The following is a 22425-nucleotide window of genomic DNA, read 5'->3' as shown; positions in this document are numbered from 1 at the left end:
ATCCAGAATATTTCCACTTCTTACGCTCTAATATTGCTTAGGTAGCATTACATGGTATATGCTCCCTGGTTTGAAGATCAGACCAGAGGATGACAACAGTCGAGCCTGCCTGAAGTGCCCATTCAAGTGACTAGAAGGAAATGGTCTTGGTAGACAGGGGCCCAGTATAGACGTGATTGTTGGTGCTTGGACCTGTACCATAATAATGACAAGGGACCGCAAATTAAGAACGTGATCAGAGCGGCCAGGTTGTACCAGGTCGCCAGGTGGTTAGTAGGACAGGTTTGACTATGCTCTGAATCTTCAAAGAAAGACAACGCAAGGTTCACGTGCTTGATTGGTTTTATTTTCATGTGCACTGATCATCATTATCATCATCAGCTATCAGCCATCAGCGCTCACTGCCAGGTAAAATCGTTCAAAAATATTCTTATCATGTCCTTATTGTACCCTTTTCTTACTTGCTAAGATTACTTTAAGACAAAAAGCAAAGAAATGACAATACAATTAAGCAAACAAACAAAGATTGCCTGAGGTTTCACGATACTAGCACACACAAGAGATAATGCTGATAGAAACTATAACTATAACTGAAACGCGTCGTGCACGACCATCAGCGAAACAAACAAAACAGACGATTTTAGTCATCGGATCCGTCCACACAGATGCCGTACTACTTCTGACAGTGTAACATCAATGGGCAGGGATAAACCTTTACCACAGCCCCACGTGTCACGGCATGATGTTACCTACCCAGCAATGGCAATGAAAGCTGGGTATGAAGTACACGACCAATAGCAAAGCCAGTTCGTCTCTATCCCCCATATTCGTTGTATTCTAGGATACATGTACACAGCCGCGGATGTTGCCGCAGACAGGGCCAGATGGAGAGCACACCTCCTGTCACCTCAATGACCATTAGGCCAAGGATGAGAGTGAGCGAGTAAAGAACAGGGCATTCAGAGATATCATGTCGACGGACGGTGGTTTCAAATTAAAATATTATCAGAATATTTCAGTTTGAAACCACCGTCCGTGGACATGTTATCCCTAAATTACGTAAATACCCTGTTCCTGAATACAACTGATATAGGTTACCCGCGGACAAAGGTGAACCAGCGTTACTGCGGTTCAACGTTAATTCAGCAGTAGGTCTGCGCTCGTCCTCGGGGCACTACTGACTGGTGCTAACGTTAGCAGGTGATAGATAGCTCCCATAGCCCCACCACTGTCTTGTAAAACGTATACGAAAAAAACACACACAGGATCAAATAGCTTTATATGACATTGCAAATATCTGACGGACATGCAACCAATCTCTCGTTGGCTTCCATCCTTTCATTGGTTGAACTGCTTATTGTGACGGGCAGTACTAGTCGGGTTTGGTCTTTATTGATATTGGTTGTGTACAAAGAACCTTAAACCCAGTGATTTCCTAATCTGATGAAACTATTTACTGTCGTAATTGAACCTGTTCAAAATGGGCCCTATTGTATCTCGTACAACTGTTAGTCGTCTTTGTTACAAGCTCGTTCACACTTCTGACTGCGCATGTGCAGCAACAAGAGCTATATGTAATATGTCAATGGTGTAGGCCCCTGACTTGTAAACAGTTCTCGTCTCGACTATAATTGTCTCGGTTTGTTCATGTCTCAGGGGCCTTCACCTTTGACATATTACCCACAATTCCGCCACCCATGCACACGCGGAGGTGTGAACGACCTTATCATTCATCATGTAAACGGCTCTGGGGATCTATGATGGACTGAGCTTTCATCATCATGGGGCTCTTACACGGTGAAACTGTTGCATTTTACAGAGAATCTTTTCACAGAAAAGAGACTCACATACCGTATGCAACAAAATCTAACGGGGGATACATTCTCTCCAGAGGATTTGTTCATCTTAAGTTCGATCAAATTCATCGTACTTTTTTGTATCATTGTTTTAACGAGACTGTTCAAGAAACATCCAATGACAAGGATCAACGACAGCCGTTTCCGTCACAAGACAGCTATACAACACTTTTTGACTGTCCAAAAATCTCCTCATTTTCTGTCGCCAACCGATCTTATGCCGAATGTGCCATGACGTGATCAGTTCTATATGATTCAACTTAAACACTCCCAAACTAGCCCCCATTGACCTGAGGCTGCTTCAACATCACTCTGCTACCCAGTGACGATCAGGTGTGTGGACGTACGTTACAACGCTTTCCCCTTTTACAGTTCAGTTTTACAATCATAGAAAAGCGAATCAACTTTGCCAACACAGAACAACAAAGAAATGATCAAACAAACAAACACAAAATGCTTTGCACATGTTTTTGAAATTTGGGTGAGTTAATTTTGTGTTCTAACAAAGTTGATTCGTGTTTCTATAACATAAATCTGTACCAACATGGATTAACTTTCAGTTCTACAGTTGTTTTATGATATACAGCTCCTGTCCCAGAGACTCTCTTATCTTAGCGTGCGGAATCCGGTATTCTTTTGGGCATTGACACGTTGAAAGGTTCCGCTGAATCATCATCGTCCCCTTCTCCCGCGTCGTTTCCCTTCCAGGCGGCGGATCTGTAGTACCTGTTGAACGTGGTGACGATGATGGTGACCGGCACGCTCATGAGGATGACCCCCGCCAGCGCGCAGACGCCGGCCAGCAGCTTTCCCTGCGGGGTCATGGGGATGAGGTCCCCGTACCCCAGCGTGGTCATCGTCACTATGGTGAACCAGAAGGACGACGGGATGCTGTTATAGCTCGAGTTGGGAACCTGCTTTTCGAAGTAGTAAAATATAGTCGCAAATGTCACGCTGACGAGGGCAATGCCGAACATCAGGTACACCAACTCTCCGGCAAGGGTGCTCAGCGTGTGGTACAAGCAGCGGACGCCGTGCGACACCTTTGCGTACTGCAGAATCTTGAGGGTACGGAAAATGCGAGTCAGAGATAGGATGGATCTTACTGTGCTGTTTACACCCCGCAGGAAATTTAAGATGTACGACAGGATGACGAAAAGGTCAATGACCCCGGTGACACTCCGTACAAACTGGAGGGAGCTCTGTGCCAGTAACACCCTCAGAAGGTACTCCGCCGAGAATATCGCTGTGAAGAACGGATCAACCACGTCAAAAACCCAGGAGTACATCTCCCGGAACCGTTTGTTCTCCGTGGCCTGCAGCGACTCCAAAATGGTACAGATGACCGCCGACAGCACGAAGTAGCAGCCCAGGTACCTCAGCACGTCCGTCGCCGTCTGGTTCCGGACAGCAACCTGCAGCAGATCGTTCACCTTCATCCGACACGTTCTGTCCAGCACGCCGTTCAAGGCCAACTCTCCCGGTCTCTTCAGCTTAGACCGGGTCAGCTCTCTGGAGTTTTTCTGCCGCCAGTGTTCGTAGCAGCAGTCGTCGATCAGCTCCGGCATGATGCCGAAGAAGGACAGCTGCTGGTTGTAACTCCGCACACAGCCGGTAGGCGGGAAGTGCAGCTTGTCGGTCCTGTAGTAACTCAGGATGTATCTAAACAGGTCGGGGTCCTGATCCTCGAACATGTACTCCCCTGTGAAGATGTTGTAAAACTCTTCCTTCTCCTCTCCGCCCAGGAGAGTTTCGGGATGTCGCTCCAGCACGCTCTTCCAAGCCTCGAACCTCACGCCGTTCACGTTGAAGACCAGCCGGACGTCTTCGCATGCCGTCCGTGTGGACATGTAGACCACCGCCCGGGAGTCCTCATCGAACTCAAGGTTTAGCAACGACGTGCGGATTTCTCCATGGGCAGCACCTCTCTTCTTAGTATCCTGACATTCTGTGGAGCATGAAGAAGTGTTTTCTCCCCTCACCACCTCTGGGCTGCACGCCTCGCGAAGCCGTGAAGAAGGGACCAGAAGGCATCAGCTGAACCAATCATGTGGAGAAGGATGGAAGTGGGTGTCGTCTGGCAGGGCCTGGGGAAAATACAAACATTCTTTATTACTATCATCATTATTAGATATTCAACAAATTACTTAAACGAGCAAATATTGAGCATCGAGTGCGTTAAGGGGAGAGGGGTAGCGACCCCTTTCTGTAAAGTACTGAGTGCCACAACTAGGTACTGAATGGTCCTCACAAACGGACGAACTAATAGAAAACGTACAGGTAAGAGATCGTTTTCGACAAGTTACTGTTTCCTGAGGACACGGAGTTCATACCCAGCGGTTTGCGTTGCTCAAAGAGTGCATCTTAATCGCAAACAAAGTTGATTCTCCAGGCGGCATGTCTGAACCGAACTGTGTGGTTTGAAAAACAGGTGAACCTCACGCCCAGGTTAAGCAATATTTAATATGCAAAAGACAAATTGCGCACCACAACAATGATTGAAAATCTAGAACTATTTGTCCATTATGGAGTAGATAATACATTTGTGTTATTACCATCGTTAATAATATCACCATCTGGCTGTATAAATCTTCAGATGACTACAACATCATTAAGGTCAATCTTGACAGTATTACAATCTGCCATTGCCGGCACACAATAGTGAATATTCATCATTGCGAGCGCGTTCGACTATGATATGGGGCCACCTGCGGTTCCAAACTGTCTAAGTCGTAAATTCAGAAAGGCACGGAGACCACCAGGTCGGAGTACCTAAGCATTTGTACGGATTTTACGAAAAACGCAGGATGCATTATGCAAAAGAGAGCGAATCTCAAGAAAAAAAGGCCTTTTGAAGAAACGAAGGAATATTAAGAAAACCCAAGAAGCACACTGCAAAAAGGTACGAATCTTACAAAAACATATCATGCAAATTTCTGTGACATGTAGGCAGGGGAGCGGGGTGCTATCCAAAATGCCGGCGTCGGGAGGAAGGAAGAATATTTCCTAGTGTTTCTGCCCAAGAAAGTATCAGGAATATGACTGAGAAATATATCTGGGGATCGGTTCACATGTCAGGATTACAAAGCCATATAATTGATAGCCTGTGAGCTACTCTTTCTCTACGCTTTATTTCGGCGCGTAACACTTTTTTCTCCATACGCCACCATCTTGGACATCAGTTGGATATCACGCATGCAAGACGTTTTGTCACGTGAAGCAGGAAGAGGTTCGGATAAAATGCGTCTGTTTTTAAGAAGATTCGCACGTGGTCCTGATGAGATAGATAGAGAGGGGGGGGGAGATTAGATAGATAGAGAGGGGGGAGAGATTAGGATAAAGCACAACAGAAACGACATCGACGACGAGCCTAGCGGCTGTACTGTTAGCTTGTAGTACAGTACAGTACAGATACAGAATGAATAACAGTCCTGCAGCTGGTGCCGTTCCACAACTTGTTAAAACGTGCCCAAATGATTAGAGCACTGACGAAACTTGAACGGCGTCAGACTGGCATGAAACGCGCTTCCCCCTCCCCCCAAAATCGACGTTTATTTGCGTGAGTTATCCAAGACGCAAACAGGAAGAAGGCCTCGGAAACCGGGGTGCCCAAGGGGTCCGCCCCGTTCTGTGTGCGCTGAAATGAACTTCCTTTAGCTCAAAGAAAGTAATTGAAATTTCCCTCCGAGCACATTAAGTTTTTTCGATCGTTCAATATTTCTTCAAAGAAGGCTCGCTAGAAGTCTCCCTAAAAGTCGTTACTCCCGGGAAATCGGTCAATAGAGGATGGAAATGCATTTTATGTGCCGCAAATTCATTACCACCCGTGAGACCGCCTGACTAGTGCTTCTTGTACAGCCTCCAGCAGCAAAGTTCTCCCACAGCAAGATATCTCATCTGACTCATCATCAGGTCATTAACCTTATTAGAAGTAAAGGGACTGCTGCTTGCAACGAATCCATCAATCACATCAACACAATCCAAGGCGATAATGTAGGGATAACGGTTTCCTATATCACTTAAACGGATGGATGCACATTTGGGACAGAGGGATATGGCAACCAAAGGACCCGCTCATATGACTGACTAAATCTGATGAACGCATTACTGTATGCGGTGTTGTGGGCTCAAAAACAGCAATAAGACATGAGGGAGTTAGTTTCCATGTATTTCGAATCACATGTGTTTCTGGGAACATAGATGATGTGCAGAAATGCAACAAGTGAGTTGATAAAGGAAAGGGTTACGAAGTTTCCCTGAAATACAAGGATATAACGTCCTTGTGAAATACGAGTATTTGCCATAAATAAATATGCTGGCTCAGCATTGAAGAGGAGGACCATAGATATGACAAGCAGTTTACTCTGGTAAAAGGTCTGCTTTTGCATGTTTCCACAACAGGTCTTGATGAGAAAGTGGTGAAAAGTAAGCAACTGGTCTGCATTTGCTGTTTTCATCCTAAAAATGTTTCCCACTTACGCCAGCGCATGTGCTGTATTTATCAAGATAATAATGTTGCTCCATAGAAGTAGTAAGAAGTCAACCATACATGAAGAGCCTATCTTGTGACTCTAGATGGAAACGACCCCCTCCTTGACAGTCACTTTGTCAGCGTGAGCGCCATAAGCGTTATCTTTTTCTCATTGAAGTTGTGGTCATGAATCGTACCCGTGGTGCACAGGCGAGGTAAACATGAAAATAGTACGAGTGAATGTGACAAAATGTCCGTGTCCGTGTGGTCAGCAGTCTGCCTAAGCCTGTGGGGAAAGATAGCTGAAGGAAACGGTTGTTTTGTGACTTCTTGTTAATGTTTTTGGATGGCTGGTTGACGCGTTATGACACATGCATCAGGACGGGAGACACGATAACGCTTAAATGTCCATTCGTTCTTCCGAATATTCTCCAAGACCGTTGATGTTCAACCGTTTTTCCTGTTGCAAAAACATGTACAGTACTTGTGTCGACTCATTCTGTCAGTTCATTCTAGCGATGCTAAAGAAAAGTGATGAATGTCACTCGAAACGTCCGGAAATGATCTCCCAAGCTTATACAGAGACCGCATTGATTTTAGACATTCTCCAAGACCAGTCTTTATTCATGTCAACCACCGAAATAAAAAAAATAAGACCCATTTATGTTTTAGAATATCCCCAGTTAGACATGAGTTTGCTTATCTGATATGTGAAGTAGGATATGCTGATTTTGAAATGAAGCGGCTTAAGTGCTGACGCGGTCTAATATGGATTCATTACCACACGTCACGACATTTCTAGTGAAAGTGCTTGCGATGACGCGGGGTCACCATGCAGAGCACACCCTGGTGATACCGGACAGAGGCTAATGCATCCCGGTGAGCGGAACAAAGCTTTTATCTACCATGGAGGACGTGGCTCCGCGGATTGCTCCATTTCCATCATCGTCACACAGATTTCAGCACCACGGACAGAGCTAATGGACGTTGAAGTCTGCGTTGGGTTGAGTTGGGTAGACATGACGGGTGTGACGTGTGAAGAGGGCACATGTACGCACCGGTTACGAGTGTGAAAAGCAATTGTGTGTGGAGAATAAGGCCACAGTTCGACATACGCTAGCAGCGTAAATGGCACTTCAGAGTCGCTATAATGTACAAAACCAGAGACCTTAATGTGACGATGCACTGTGGCACGCGCGCTGGCACACATTTACACAAGTAGAGCACTCTACACACAGTCATATATCATTCACGCGATCACTTTTGATCTTCAACAAGGCAATTGCAAACCCTCTAAGTAGCCATTGTGAAATATCGACTTTCGTGAGTATAGAAGACAGAACTTACTTGGATAGGCACCAAAATGTTAGCAATATGTGCTCAACATGTGATAGATATATACATTTCAGTGTATTATTTATGTGGAGACACGAGAATGGCTTACTTTCTCTTTTCTTTGAATTCGAAGCATGTTGTCATTGAAGCACCTTTCTGTTGTAAATCAACACCAAGTCATCCGATGTTTCCAATACTATGTGGCATAATTCCGCCACCTCCACGGAGATCCAACAAGTGTGTTCGCATCGGCATTTACTTAGTCATCAATCAATTACATTGCTCTGAACGGCGGCGTTACTTTTGTGCAAATCTCAGTCGTCACTCTCGGTAGATGCAGGCCTGTGTGGGATGGTCACCAGTTCTTCACATCACTTTTCCAGAAGCAGCCAGGGGATCATACCATGCAATATGAGGACCATGATTTACGAATCTTCTATACCATAGATACAGGTTTTACGAGCGGCGGTGTGACACTTTAACTACCTCCGATTCACAGGGTGCCGGGAAATTGCTCTAGCTGGAAGGGTGCAGCAGGCAAACGGAGCTAAATCTTCGCAAAGTTCTGCTGGAGGCTAGGCGTAAGAAGCGTCTACACCTACCAGTCCGCGGGGAGAGATGTCTGAACACTATTACGGGCAGTCTAGTATTAGTGCCGGTGATATGTCACAAACGGCGAGGGATATGAAAATAGCAAGTTTTGATGATGAATGAAAACATGGGGTACTGGGTCAGGACTCCGGCTGTGGGGAAACAGAATACCATGTATACCTGCTGTGCTGCAGGCGGGTCGCGTAGTGACGTGAGAATACTGAATAGTGCGTTTGTTTTGAATGTCAAGATCGTATCACTGCCCGCGCAACAAGTCTTATATTCACACAAGGGATTGCCCATTTTTTAGCCATTGCCTTACCCAAACTTACAACAAGCACTTTCCGTGCATTCCATTTGACAATGACAATAACGGCGCCACAGTAACAACAGATTTCTGACAGCGACTGCATTCCAATTGGGATCTCTTGATGTTTTTATAGAGACGATCGAGTATAAATCAATCAATATAAACCAATCCCGATCGTGGAAATATCTTTTAATGGTTGCAGAAGAACTTCCAAAAGTGCATCCATGACTGTTTTACCTATTAGCAGACACTATCAAACGTAGCTTTTATGTGATGCTGATAAGAGTGGTCAGGAAACAACGATGGTCCAACTGAGCAGACTGGTAGATGACCGCCAGAGGTGAAAAACCTTTGTGGACAGGATTTTTTTTGACAAAGATATAATGATGAAGAAACTTGAAAGGCTCGAGTTCCAGCATATGACGTTAGAAACAGGCTATATGATTTATCCTGGTATCCAAACCTAATGTAGCTGCCGAGTTTCGTTCGTTCTCTTCGCAAATATCTACGGAAAGGACAAAGAGGCTAGGCAGTTAACTTTGTATAGTGGCTTTGCATACTAGCTGTCATTGTGTTTCAGCCTCTCATGACAACATTAAAGATTTATCGCCACGTGCGTGTCTGTACATAGTAGTAAAAACAAGCAGTGGTAGACTTTGTCCTGAGACGTCACAGGTTACTAACAGGTAGTTGACCTACGTGTTCATGGCCTAGTGAACTTGCGAGTACTTAAGTAGTTTATTGACAACTATTAGGAGAAACAGCATAAGCCTGAGAACTTCGCAGAACTTTCTTTTGTTCAATTTACAAATGTGACTATGCCATAAATATATAGCTGGGAAGTAGGCACTCTTAGCGTTTTGGAATTTCTTGTGAAGCATTAAACTCAAGTACTATGATTAATTTGTATAATTTCACATAAACATTAGGCATTATATGTACTTACCAAAGTATGATGCCCATATATGGCGTTAACACTAACACTTTATAGTGGAAGGACAAGATATCACCCACAGTTCAAGCTGTGGTTTTCCGTCTGAGCACACTTGCTGAAACGGATCTTGCCTCAAGAGGTTGCAGAGGGTGAGTCGGCTTATGAAAATAAATGAACCACTGTAAAAGGGGTTTAATGCGCCAAGGGCGTCGCAGAGGCGTAATCGTCAGCGTGTTTCTATCCCCTGTCATGCCCGATGACGTGCTCTGAAGAAAGGCACTTAACACGAATTACCTTACTCCCCGCAGGTGACATTGAACTTCGAGAAGGGACTAAGAAGGGACCAGGTTCGGTAAGGGACATCCTGCGGATGGGATGACAGATGAGGGTCCCGGGTTTGAGGAGAGCCACAAATCGAGCATGTAAGAGAAGCATCCACCCCTATCGTCCAGAGAAGGGGTCCATCCAGGTGCGAGTAGATCCAACTGTACAGTGATATACTTTGCAGCCCTTAACTTAATGAGATTACACATCAGAAGAATGGACGCAACAGGATGTAGAATCCGATTCAGTCTTAATGGTTTACACCCGCAGCTGTTGTTTTTGCGATATCTAGGGCTTCTTTTTAGTAGTTTACCTTTTACTATTTTCATGCTCCCGTGAATGTCACAAAAATCTGCTTAATGATTAGTCTGTATGTAGTCAGTCAGAAGTAGGTAGCAGACTGTTTTGTATTAGAGCTACTACAAACCCATTAGGTTTTTCTTTTTGAAGATCTCGCAGCGGAGCAGTTGCAAACAAACACTATAGTGACCCACTGTAGAACATGGTAGATGAATCATATTCATAAAACAGCAAGGGAAAAATCCCAAAGGCAATTTTGAAGTTCTGATGAAATAACACGTGCGCAGGTACAGGACTTGTTGTTTGAATCCTCCGCACGAAGACACGCCGGTCTCAACTCACAACTGGCTTGAAAACAATTATGGCTCTGGAGTTGATGTTTTAAATCCCAAATAGCTCAGTCAGGCCCATGTGGACATTTGGTAATGGTTCACATTCAAAAAGACGATTGGGTACTTGTCGTACTCAAGGATTGTAAGACTTTCTGTTATAGACCTAGTTTTGATAAAGTAATAAATGACCTATCAAATCGGAACGCCCAAAAGCAATATAAACATGAAGATTCCGGGAGAATCAGAGAAAGAGTTTTAAAACATTGCCACAGGAAATCGGCGATTCGTCTTAGTTTTCAGAAGTATCATAGCATAGGGAAAACGCACGTCTATGGTAGGTTGGATGTGTCTTAATTGCAGGGCTGAAGCGATCTGTGGGATCAGCAATTTGGATAAGTTTTATTGCTACACAGTGATCCATGTTCATTCTGATGAAACACGCCCAGTCGTTATGGACTGGTACATCTTTCTTCATCGGGCTGCTGACGTATTGGAGCTGTTGTAATAGGCCCCATACTGGCATTTTCACGGGGCCAAATCCTATACGGTCTCATTCCCTCGTAATTGTACCCACAAGGAGAGCACTTTTAGATGAATGTGCGCTGGAATATGGGCTAATCTCCCCTACTAAACTAGGCCCTGAAGGCAAGTTTAAAAGCTCTACCCAGCAGGGTACTCTGCCAACCCCCCAATGCTGTTTCTAGACACCGGTCTAATGACCGAATATGGAAAGTACATTTCCACATCCGAAATGCATTGCAACTGTCACATCAGTCCTTATGCCATGCTCTTTTGTCTGAACTCCTAGCGCTAGCTTGCTCATATGAAAGACCGCACAAACTATTACTCTACAGTATTTACCGTCTTGTATGTTTTCACTGCTAACCTTGTAAGCTGGGCGCCACTGATTCTTAAGGTTACTGTTCTGTAACTACTTCTCCATACCCGAACAATGGTTCCGTTACGTGTAAGCAATCACTCCACACAAAGTACAAACCGGATTCAAAATGTCACTGTCGTCTTCTCATTGTTCCCCGACAATAGTGCACCGACAAAACACTGTCACAAACATTCCATCACTTTCAGAAAGCCTTTCAAGGCGCCGTCACCTGGACAGGTAGAAGAATGATGTCGGGTGATTCGAGGCGACCCCGCGCATTCGCGGCAGCAATGACAGATTCATTACCATTATCAAACCCCATCGATTGTTGCGGGGATGCACAATTAACTGGGCTATTTAAAGATTTAAACATCCATAAATTCAACCAAATATATATTCTGACTCCTGGATGAGCACACTGCTACGGAATATGTGATACAGAAAACGTGCAAATTTGCAAATAATGAAAATATGGCACCAAATGTCTTCATGAAAAACCTAATGCCTAAGCGAGATTTGTGCGTGACCAAAACCACTTTGCCGAGCTGCATTTGTGAGGCTGAAACCCAGAGTATAGCACGTACCGTAATGATATATCTAACAAGTTGCTGTTGCAACAGCGAAGTGCAAGAAATAGCTGACTGGTAATCAAATATGTGTTAAGCGCGTCCTTAGGGCACAGATTTGCAGTGGTTAACTCACGAGTGATAGCACAGGTTTGGCCTGTAAGTTTTTCTCATGAAGCTTTGGAACTCACCTCCCCGCTGTGCTACGAAACCTACACACCATCGACTCTTCACGACTGAGACGAAATTTCGGTTTCGTCACTGAGGTGGGTAACACAAAGTTCAACAGTTGAGGCAAGCAAAGACAGACGAAGTAGGTTTGGTAGAATAAAAATAGGTTTAACACTTACGGCGATCAGCTTTGCCTGGCGCAGTCTATCAATCCTTTGTGCACACGACTGATCAAGAAGGCCGGTCGAACAATGAACGTGTTTCCCAAACGGCTGACAACTCTAGCCACTAGACTTGGTTTCTACACGGCCAGTGTTGCGCACAGAACACGTTGAATGCCACCACCGACCTAACGTGTCATGTTGGCAAGTAGTTCCACCACAGGAGACAGGAAGACATTCAGCGGGAGGGGGTTAACAATTCCTAACAGTCAGGTATTTTCTCAGCTCCAAATGTAATGAAGAGTAGACTTGCCTGTCTCAAACCGCTCGTAGTCCGAGATATCTTCAAAGTGCGGAGAACCAAAAGCTGTTCCGTCCAAACCACGCACGGAGAGATGAGTCGCGTCGTCCCTGTTTTCTCTCACCGCGCCGCCAGGTCTGTCTGCGTTACCAGGTAACTCGGCATGACAGATTTGCTTGTGCGAAGCTTTGTTCCGCCGCCCCTGCTATCGGATTATGAAAGAGCAATTTGCACGCTGAACCGCTGCGGAGTCCACACAACTGTGCCCCGCCAGGCGTCATCTACCGCTGCAGTTCTCTCTGTGCAGACTGTAGTGCAGTTGGTCTGGTGACGGAATCAACGTCATTGCGCTCGAGCTCTGGGCGTGATCGCCAAGCAGATGTAGGGTGCAGTACAGTGTCAGAGTTTTAAGCTTGATCATTGTGGCATTCAATAATCTATGTAGACGACAAGGTAGAGATTAAAGTACTAAAGAAGAAAAAATAGTATAACACTGAGACTGATCTAGGTTCTGCCTGAAACTTACTGGGATGATGCTTATGGGGCAAAATAAGTCACAAAAACCTGTCGTTTGATATTTTTGTTAGCGGTTCGAAAGAAAATCTTTCATTCCTTGATTTAGAGCTGCGGTATGTTTCAGTGTTCAGTTCATTCATCTTTGGCCAAATCGTCTATCAGTGTCCAAAGACGTAAATGAGCTCACAGTCTGTAGCTGAGCGATGGACACGTAAAACCATTCTTTCTAATTAGCTATAGAGATCTATCTCAGCATAATTACAGCTACCGTGATCAAGAATGATATCAGTTGGACCTGTCTGACTTTACCTGATACTGGTACAAAGTTTGCGGGACTGCAAGCGAAGACAATTCTGAAATCAAGAATTGAGTATGAGCTCATGATCATGACAAACGCACTCAATGCTTTTTTCCGTTAGATGTCAAAGTCAAAAGTGATTCCTTTTGATATTTAGAAAAGAAAAACTAACTCATTACTTGTGATTCAGTTTCTCTATCTAACAGACATTGCGGTGCCATAGATGTATCCCTCACTAGTCATCCCTTTTGATTTCCTTCTTCGAAGTCTAAAGAGGAGTTTAGCAACTTAATACGGTAGCGTCGTCAGTTGATGTCGTCTGAAGTTCACGCACAAAGACAGGCGCCTGGGTATCAGAATCCATCACCAAGGATGGTCACGGTAAGCAGGCGTGTCTGATACAGCAGGGGATTATCAGGCACGATACATATGGGCTGTTAAGTCGTTAAGCTGGCATTTGTCCATGTGTAAGGCTGAAGTATAAAAACACTAAGGCATAAAGAACCAGAGAAATGTCAATGCATCCAGTAAGTTATCCATAGAAAGCACATTTTTCATGCAGGAAGATTATGGTGCATCAACGACGGGTGATAGAGTTGATCCCCGACCCTCCTTTAGACCCTACCTGGCTCGGAGCTAAATCCACTGGATCCTTTTGAGCACTAGACGTCCTTTAACTCTCATTTCCTCGAGTCCATATACTACCATACTATCTGTGGCATCTCAGGATTATCTTACAAATGCTTTGTAGACTCTAGCCGCTAACATTTACTAACGTTTTGAACATAGTCAAACGACATCATTAGCTTTCATCACCCTACTTTTGTCGGTCACTTTTAATTTGATCTTTTCTTAGCGTCAGACCAACACTGTAGGACCAGTAATTATGGCGCGGTACATGGAAAATTACAGGACGCTGGCAACGCTCCCAGAAAACGTCAACCTACCGTACATCTGAAGCTTTGTCGAAGTAGAAGAAAAATGACACGAGAAAGCAAATTTTGGTGCCATTCCATCCCGTGGGTGCTGTGTGGCATTGTTCAGGCTCTATGTTTAACACCAAAATATTGACTTGGCCCAAAAGACTTTCTTAACTCTAACATCTGTTGCCACAAGAAAGCCCGTGGGTTAGACATGACCGATTGAGGTCACAGCGGTAAATTTGTACTTGTACTTCGACGTCAGTCTAGTAGCAATATTTCCAACTCTTTCATCCACAGGTGGACCTAGTAATACTCGATTTCTATAAGTCAGCAGACAAATCTCAAAACTCAAGTCATTGACAACTTCTTCAAAAGATCTGAACACCCTGGAAGAGGAAAAGGCATATAGCGAACAAACGAACTCCATATGTAACCCCTTACCAGTTCTGTGGTCAGACACGAACAATGACAAAACTCCACTCATACCTGACAAACTGCGTGTACAAAATAACAGCAACGTAAGCGAAACAGACATTGTGAGTGATCAAACTCAACTTGTAGGTATGCCCAGCCAGGGTAAAATCACTTGCATACACGTCACTGGTAAGACCGAACTTTGAATTTGCGGCACCAGTATGGGACACGTATACAAAGAAAGACAAAGATAAACTGGAAAGGGTACTGAATCATGCTGCAAGATTCTGCACAAACACGTACAACAGGGATGCCAAAATGATAAAGGCCTGCAGTAGATGGCACTTGAAGACATAAGGAAAATCTCCAGACTGTGTACAAAATGACCAACAAACTGATGGACGTACCGAATAATAAGTATTTAATACCAGCTTGAAGAGAAATAAGTAATCGTCATGCCTTCAAGTACCAACCTGGGATTGATGTGTTCAAAAAATCATATTTTCCCAGAATTATCATGGGGTGGAATTTGTTAGCACCAAGCACAGCAGGAGTATCTTTGTTTGTTGGATAGTTTAAAAAAGAATTTGTAGATGTTAGGTGTGACAGGTAGTTCAGTGTGATATAACCAGCTACTGCCGCGCCGCGTGCCTGCGAAGTTGGTGTGTTACGCTGAAGGGCGGTTATACCGGCTATATAGATACAGATACAGATATCTACATTTATATACGAGTTATACTTGTCTTCAGAATTATTCTTAGTCACTGATGAAAGAGTGTAGATGCGAACTGAAACATATGACTCTTGATACAACCTTATCCGGTTGCTTGAATTATTCCACAACATTTGTCTATCTACTTGCTTTACAAATGCTTGTCAAGTCATTGATATATAAAGTATGGTTCAATTCACACAGATAACATTATAGGTATACGCTGACGTACGTTCACCAAACTAAACGTTAAACATATCTAACGTTACCTTGTCACGTCGTATGTCACCCCAACACTGGCGACAATGCCTCTGTGTTGGGCCCGCACGCAGGTCAATACCCGCACGAAATAACGCAGCAAGAGGGAGCATGGAGCGGTCGACAGGGTTTCAAGTATTTACAAGACTCCAACGGTTGCAGGAATATTGTAGAAAATGAAATAGAAATTGGCCAAATTGACTAAATGATATACCAGTGGGGAAAGCAGACCATAGGTTGCAACATGAACTCTTGTGGCCGTGGTGTGTTATTTAGTCTTTCTGGCCAGTTTCAACTGTTTATTCAGCAACCTATTGAGTCTGGCAGAAACTCTGTATCAGTCTGTTATTTAAAAATTACATTCCTTCTTTTTGGGGGAAGAAAACAAAGACCTTCGTATATAACCTGACGTAATTCATCTTTTTAATCTATATCTGATCAGTTTCCAATCGCTGAAAAGCAGTACAAAATCTATCTGAGCAACTCTGCTATTACACTCATGAAGAATGTTGTTGAGGACTTCTGAAGGAAAAGGATTACTGCCACACTCGCGAAGACACGGGCACACTACAGCAATTCCTTAGGCACATGGAACTAGATAAATTGGCTGTCCATGTCAGCCAATTCATCACCATTGTCGGCAGTGTGCAAATAATCGAGTTGTAGGTCACCTATAAACTATCGGCTGCCGACAAATGTTTCACCCGCCCAGCTGGCCGTCCCCTAACGGTGTGCAGGCTGCGGCAGGGCGGACGATAAATCAACCACTCTCCCACCGCAAATAGACCTGCTCTGGGCACCTTCACCAGGTGGTAGGCGATGCCGCGCCATTTCCAACGATACAAACATAATTTGGACGCTGTGAACCAAGAAACATCCATCTCCAACACACGTCGTCCCCGTATTGCCTACGACAGCAACTTACACGGCTGGGCACAGCTGGACGGAGCCTGCAAAACGCTCGATATCTGTGCAAGTACGACTATAAATCATGGTTGTAGTAATGAATAGAGTTTTCCATGGTTGGTTTTTCTATTAGAGGACTCCCAGTTTAGCAAATAGCAGCACGTCACCGGAACGTACTGCGCCTGCGCGAACCCTGGTGTTTTGGGGCTTGGTTTGGTCAACGTTGCATTGAAATTCCGCTTGTTGCATAGTATATGTTAGAGACATGGTTTCATGTAAAACGTACACGGGATTTTACCCTTATATACGCACGTACTTTCTTAAATGCGGCCCTTTAGTAAACCGGGGGTTTAGCAAGGTTTAGCATGTCTATACTTTTCGCGCAGGCGCAGTACGTTCCGGTGACGTGCTGCAAATAGCTAAGATCTTTTGCGTGCCTTAATTAGTCACAGGATATGTTTGGAATCGACCGGAGTGCATTAAAACACTGAACCAGAATAACTCAAAATGAACGAATTGCACAAACGTTATCTACCCCTTTGTACTAAGCCTATTGGCAGTAACAGCGCATAGGCACCGGGCAAGTCACTGTGCAAGTCACTAGTGGCATAGCTGAGGTATAGCCAGATAAACACAAGTGTCACTGACAAAAACTACTGACCGTTTCCAAAACCATATCCGGTTGCTTGAGTAATTACTTTTTGGCGCATCTAAACACAATACAATTTTATGAAGTCATCCTTTGACCACAATCAATGTTTGACAGAACGCGTCTTTATTTCCAGTTTATGACCAATCAAATTGACGACCATAGCCGAAATTGGCATAAAAGCTGATGTGCTGAGTAGGGATGTCTGGCGCTATAGACATTGGCAGACAAAAAGGAATTTAAAAAGCAATAAAACGCTTGAAGGGTACCACTAAAAGGCAGTTGTCAAGCCGTCCTAATAAACGCAGAGGTTTTATGCTGGCTGAGTTAAGATAGCCGTATTTAAACAAGCGGCAAGGGAGAGGGGAAACTGTCTCACGGGAAATAGAAAAGCGACAGCTGATTAAAAGAGAGAGTCTGCTTGCAGATAGCTGTTTTACCTCTCCTTCGACTTCCCTGCAGCAGAACATCGTCATAGCGTTTGCCTAATCACCAGTATGATATTTATGATATTTGGTATGGCCGTAGGGCAGTAAACTTGGCATGTCTTTATTGTACCTGTCATTTATGGCCACGTACGTACGTGTAATGTTGTGAAATGGTGACTGTTGTAAATCAACAAAATCCAATTATTTGCTGACTTACAGAATCTCTGCTGAATCGGAATATAGTAGAATTCATTGGCAATCCTGAACAGATTAAGGTTTTGACAATCTTACACAGAAACACACATAAGCTTTAAAACTAACATCACAATAAAACAACATTTATTGTCTTCCGAAGTGGTCCCATTGTAATATAGTTATGATGACATAAACATTTAACAAAGTTCAAATCAATCATGGCTGGTAACCAATTTTCACCCAAACATGTCGAATCTGTGCTCCAGGGAGTAGAGCGCCCGAGAGAACCGCTATGTTGTTAATGAGAAATCTGAAATTGGAACCTGTTGTTTTGCCTTCAGCGGCTGTCGCATTCTGGGTGAAATATCTAACATAATTGGCATACCGAAGCAGTTTGAGACCATTGCCCAGAACCGGGGGTATCGGATTGACCTTACATTCGTTCATTTTGGTCTCACTTGCAACGGACGTTAAACAGCACGGATCAAAAGGCTCACAGACGGCCAGATCATGTGACCGATGGTGGACCCGACAGTTATGCTCCACCTTCTATTTGTTGCATGCTTCAATAGTAATAACTTTATGTGGGGACAATCTTGCTCCTCAAAACTTTTATCAAGAAAAAGTATTCGGCACTGACATTCTAGTTTGTTTGAGGTTTATCTGACACACCCTATTCTAGGCCTACTACAATGTATTGATAGAAAAACACGTTGGAAAGTATATATCAGATGTTCTCCAGAAACCTAAAAATTCGGCAGTGTATTCAGCAATAACAGCTTTGAAGAATGTGATGTACAATGACACAAATGGTCAAAATTGTGAGATACAAATTTTTTACTTCCGACGGTCGCTTTCATGCATGCAGAGAACGATTACATTTACAGTCTCTATTGCATAAACGTTAAGTAGTTTCAGTTCTTGGTCTTATCATTAGGCACGCCGTTACCATATCTCAGTATTATTGCTTTGTTTCATCATGGCACAGAAACACAAAGTACAACACTATTAACGGCGCGCGATAAGGTGGAAAATGAGCCTTGCCCGGATCCATGCCCAGGGGAATCGCACAAGACTATGGAACCGCGTCTGTTCATTCGTAGATTTCTAGTCTCAATTCTTGATTGCATTGAGATACTCGCAAGGAAACTAATTCTATATGGCGTGGAAGATAAGACTAAAACGGTTGTCTCTCTGATTGAGAATCAGAGGCACGAGAGACGGGTAGATCGTGCCATGTACTTCTATGATTAGCAACGCCGAAGGAACAGTTCCATCCCCATGTGTGGAGGTTTGACTAAGTACTGTTTGTTCATATTACATTCGTCTTGTAAAGCTTGAGGCGTAGGGATAGTTTCGCAGGTCTACATTATTTGCAAACGACATATTGTGGTTTCTAATGCTGAAGAGAACGGATGGATTGTTGCATGAGCAGGTTACGAAGGCACTTATACTGAAACTGATATGAAAAACCAGGGCAGCTTCTGGTTGCACTTATCATGCCTTGCCTCAGAGATTTTAATGTGATATTGCCATGTCTTTGGTTGGGTGGTTGCGCTAGTATATGTACACAGACTGTCCCAAATCCCGCAGCATATTAAAGCATCCCCTACCAACTGGGTACCCCGAGAGGCCAGTTCTCAAAACTCTAATGAAATGCCAGATTTCATAAGAAGGCAGTAACATCCGCTGGCCACCTCTCGGGTCGATTTCGTCACGGCCATTTCACACGTGAAGCTGCTTCCGTTATAATTACAGGCGTGATGATGGAATAAGACTTGACCTATTGGACCTGTCAGTGTGGACCTGCCGACTTCCACAGCCCTGGACACTTCTTCAAAGGTCGGACCCAACACCGTCTGCTGAAGACTTGGACACATCAATCTACCTTTGGCAGAAATGTAATTAGAAATTAACGGAAAAGACGTGGCATGACTACATGCCGGTTTATGTTCTACCTTTAGGCCGGTTAAACATCTTCTCATTTCATCATTTCATTGATAAGCGATTTGCCCGCTTCAAATGGCCATCTGAGTCCTTGAAAGTCACGTGTACACCACAGTTTCTTCCTCTGACCTTGAAGAATCCGTTAAGATGAGAAGAAATAGATAGGAAGTGAAGCAATAAGGAGAAGATGGTACATCGGGGAATATGTGCGGAGATTGCAAGACACGAATGGACCGAGGAAACAGGCGAGGAGATAAAAGAATAAAGGCACACGTCGTTTGTTTCCTCAGATAGTGGATCTGTGTCTGACTATAAAACAACACAACTAATACATCAAGACTGGTCCGGAGGGAACACGACCAAAACGCACTTGGAAACATTTACTTTGAACGCTGACCATCTGTACATATAGACCACCTGGCCAATGTGACCGTTTAAGTGGTCCCTTAGATGATTTTTTCCTTTTACCACCTGTTCACATGGCATAGGCCGGATCTTATTGATCCCCGTTAGTGGTAGGTCATTTTGGGTAGTTTTGGCTGTAAAACATGTTCTTGACTCCATGACCATTCATCCTATGAACGGTGTTTATGGAGCCCCTGTTATAGCCCCATTACATCCGTGTAATTAACGAGTTCAGAATTCGGTCATCTGTGACGATCAAACGGCAGCAGAATTACTCTGGGAATCTGAAGACTCGAACATATCCCTGACCATGACCGTCAATGTCACCGATAGCTCATAAGTGGCGAGAGCGCCCATTGGGGTGTACTCAGGGGGATGTGAGGATAATTGTTATCAGATAAACCATATAAGATGTGCATTGTAATGTGTTGTGGTATAATTGCTTTCCTTTAACCTTTCCGTTTACATATCTAAACTATGCTGCCTTTTCTTGCAGAATGGGAAGTACTATGGCCTAACCGCTGGGTACATTCAATGTCAGGGTAACATTTCCAAACCGGGACCGGTTGGCAAAAGGACACATCACGAAAATACACTACACTTAGGCTCATAACTATTTTTTCGTCTTTCTGGTTTTGTTGTCTTTATTTTTCGTTCCCGCAAACTGTCCGGTCGGGCGCCGGATTGGAAACGTGGCTCGCTTTATAACATGGCTCGCTTTGTATCTAAAAAGTGCCGTATGGTCCACACCGACATATTCCATATCCTTTCCACGCGTATAACACACACGTCCAGTGTGTAGGGTCTATAGCGCTTTCTTGTACGGTCCGAATGGGTAACTCTGTCAAAGAATATACTCCATGAACATGTAGCAGATAAGTTATGTTCACATCTATACAGCTCCATTGTCAAGCCTGATCTACACACAGCTTCGATCATTTTAAGAAAATAGAAGAGACGAGAGAAGAATTCGAATCAGGTCAGACAATAGGAGGCTTATATATACCTACATATGAAAAACAGATTTACATGATCTTACATGTCATGTATGAATGTTTAGACGCTTTCTGTTCTAATTCATTTTCTAATTTGATGCAAACTCGTGCGTGTTTATTCTTGGAGCACAAAGACGCAGTTTGTCTTCACGTGTACTGCAGTTATTTTCATTTTCCTGAAACGTATCGTTCAAAAAATAAAGAATAGTGATTTGATTGGGCGACTTTAATGAAATCATTTTGATGAGATCAGGGTGACTGATTAGGTTACTGTCAGTCATTCATTTATGACTTCACTGATCCATCCTTAATCTTCAAGCAGATGTAACGTTAGCAGTCGGGCTTGTTTGGAGCACAATTTGTGTTTCCGGAAGGCGCACTTTTTTACAGGTACCCGTGTCAGTCGGATATCTGTCAAACAGCATAGCCCTCCCGGAAAACGTACTTGTACATGCGCCCAAAACATCAAAAGAAGCCCGAATGTTACATCTGCTTGGAGATAAGTTCCTGCCGGGAGCTTTCGTGGGGAAACGCTTCCGACAAACGAGGCCCAGAAATGATGAATCGTACTGCCAGAAGAAGAGGCACGACCCTACAAAGCTCTGCCTCCTGCCACACGCCACAGGAGGTGCTTGTAAGCCCACTACTTCTCCAGCGTGGCTTAGGATGGATGGACAAACATCATTTCGCCTAAATGGTCGCCATCTGTTTCGGCGCCGAGTCTGTTTGCTGTCTGCTTCTCCAATGGTAGATGCAGTCTTCTCAAATGTTTGCCAACATCTTATGTTCACTTGCTCAATTTATCGACGACAAAACACACTCGTGAATATGAGAGGCAACCAACAGCAGTATCTAACAAGTCACATTTCCTGCGACTTTAAAAGGGACTCTACTAACAACAAGGGATCGTCTGTGAAGTACCAGATTGTCCAGAACTACACATTAACAACGCAGAATCGATGGCTTGCTCAGCTCTGATTAAAAAGAAAATGGTATTCGGCAAAAATGCCGGTGCTAGTAGTACCTAGGAAGAAAGACCCGTCGTCACGCAATCATACTGTGTTTATTACACCTTCCTTATAGGTCATTGACCTTTTTTACTAAAAGTGCCGCATTCCCCAATATAGTACATTCTTCATCTTAAGAGATTGATGTGAAATCCCAATTCAGCCCGCAAGCTTACGCAGCGGTACCTCAGTATCATTACGGTCGCTCGAAGATGAAGCAGACACCTACTTTGATGTACT

The 22425-nt window shown here is 44.0% G+C and overlaps 1 protein-coding gene across 1 annotated transcript in view; it reads right to left on the bottom strand.

Annotated features, from left to right (window-relative positions):
* Window positions 1-1072: 1072 nt before the first annotated feature.
* LOC118430021 (potassium voltage-gated channel protein Shal-like) overlaps window positions 1073-22425 on the bottom strand; it is a 24383-nt gene continuing 3030 nt past the window's right edge. Inside the window, exon 2 of the mRNA XM_035840723.1 lies at window positions 1073-3943. Within this exon, the coding sequence (XP_035696616.1) occupies window positions 2468-3706 (1239 nt within the window). The 5' untranslated portion in view covers window positions 3707-3943 and the 3' untranslated portion in view covers window positions 1073-2467. The remainder of the gene's footprint in view (window positions 3944-22425) is intronic.

This window comes from Branchiostoma floridae, chromosome 1, assembly GCF_000003815.2.
Source record: "Branchiostoma floridae strain S238N-H82 chromosome 1, Bfl_VNyyK, whole genome shotgun sequence".
Classification (NCBI taxonomy): domain Eukaryota; kingdom Metazoa; phylum Chordata; class Leptocardii; order Amphioxiformes; family Branchiostomatidae; genus Branchiostoma; species Branchiostoma floridae.
This window is presented reverse-complemented; position numbering and strand designations above follow the sequence as displayed.